Source organism: Bison bison, unplaced genomic scaffold, assembly GCF_000754665.1.
Source record: "Bison bison bison isolate TAMUID 2011002044 unplaced genomic scaffold, Bison_UMD1.0 scf7180017853454, whole genome shotgun sequence".
Lineage (NCBI taxonomy): Eukaryota > Metazoa > Chordata > Mammalia > Artiodactyla > Bovidae > Bison > Bison bison.
The window spans coordinates 22,661-24,133 of record NW_011484027.1 but is presented as its reverse complement, the minus strand read 5'-3'; the positions used below and the strand labels follow the sequence as shown (position 1 = coordinate 24,133).

General features: G+C 67.3%; 1 protein-coding gene across 1 annotated transcript in view; it reads right to left on the bottom strand.

The window, feature by feature from the left end:
• The window catches only part of LOC104999184 (troponin T, fast skeletal muscle-like), a 16,338-nt gene extending 15,378 nt beyond the window's left edge, over positions 1-960 (bottom strand). The window contains exon 1 of the mRNA XM_010854696.1: positions 815-960. Within this exon, the coding sequence (XP_010852998.1) occupies positions 815-933 (119 nt within the window). The 5' untranslated portion in view covers positions 934-960. The remainder of the gene's footprint in view (positions 1-814) is intronic.
• Positions 961-1,473: the final 513 nt, after the last annotated feature.

Sequence of the window (1,473 nt, the reverse complement as noted above, 5' to 3'; positions counted from 1 at the left end):
GAAAGGTTGCTGCCTAGCGAGGGCGCCCCGTCCCATGACGTCAGGAGGATGGCTGGGCCCCAGCCCCAGGGGGCACAGGAAAGGCGGTGGGGGCGCCGGGGCTGGGGAGCTCGGGCCGGGGCTCCTGGGAGCACGTGCTTCTCTGCCCAGGCCGAGGCGGGCGGGCGGAACAGATGCCGGCTGCCCGCTCCTCCCTCTGCCGGCTGCCCTGCTCCTCCCGTCCTGTCCACTCCTGGCCTTGGCCACTGGACACTGACTCCCGGGCTGCAGGGGTCCCGGCCGCCCACTTGCACAGACCTGCTCTGCAGGGCATCACACAAGCCCCACCCTCGTCTTCGTCTTTACAGATGGCGGCGTTGGGGGCAGTGGCCGCTGGGCCGAGAGCCTGAGCCCCCGAGGAAACACTGGCCAAGGCCAACTGGGCAGCAGTGGTCCCAGCGCAGCGGGTGGCCTTGAAGCCTGGACAAAGCCCCTTTCTTGCCTCTTCAACCCACATCCTCAGCTCTCTCTAGCTGTCTGCCTGGGGACTGCCCCCTGGGCCTTCCAGGGGTCCCCCTTCTTCCTCCCTCTTGGCCCTCCCCAGATCCTGTGCTTGGGTATAAAACAGCTTCTTCTACATCCAGTGTTCAGTGAATGTGACCCCACAGTGCCCACATCCCAGACCCTCGAGACCCCGGGGTGGCTTCCTGGTGTCTCTGAGATGCTGTGCTTAGAGTGGAGAAGCTGGAAGGCGTGGTGTCCGTGTCCGGGGACCCCAGGCCGCCAGCACACAGCAGGCCGGCCCAGGCCCGGGGCTGCCCGTGGTTCTACTGACCTGCGGCTGGGTCTGGAGAGACGGGCAGGAGCTCGCTGTGGACAGGACCGGCTCAGGCACTGCCCGCCGGCCGCGCGCCCTCGAGTTATAGTGACATTCGATCTTGCCTGGCAGCCCATTGGCCGGGCTCAGTGGCCGGGCGCGTGCGGGCGGACAGGCCCGTGCCCCAAGGCCCCCGACCAAGTATGGGAATAGCAGAGGAGGCCCAAGGAGGGGGCTGCGTCCGAAGAGTCGGGGGCGCCCTCCTCCCCCGCCAAGTGTCAGCTTCTATTTTTACTCCCCGACAGCGGGCACATTCTTGATGGGCTGAGGAGGGTGAAGAAGGTGTTGGGTGGCTCTGAGGAGGCAGCCAAGGACTCTCCTTGGGCCTGGCTGGATTGGAGTCCCCAGGGCTGGGGCCCTGACTTCCCAGGCAGCTGCCCCTCCCTCCAAGGAGTTGCCCAGAGAGGGGGTCCTCTCAGGAAGGGGGTCTGCTGTCTGTCCAGCCAGGCCCCGGGCCCACCCAGCCTCCTCGTCGGAGGGGCCGGCCTGAGGTCTCCGCACCCTCGTGGAATGGAGGGCCTGAGTCCTCGGCCAGGCCCCCAGTGGGTTGGAGCCCATTTAGTGGCCAGACCAGGTCCCCTGGGTGACGCGCTGAGGACACACAGCATCAGCAGGCG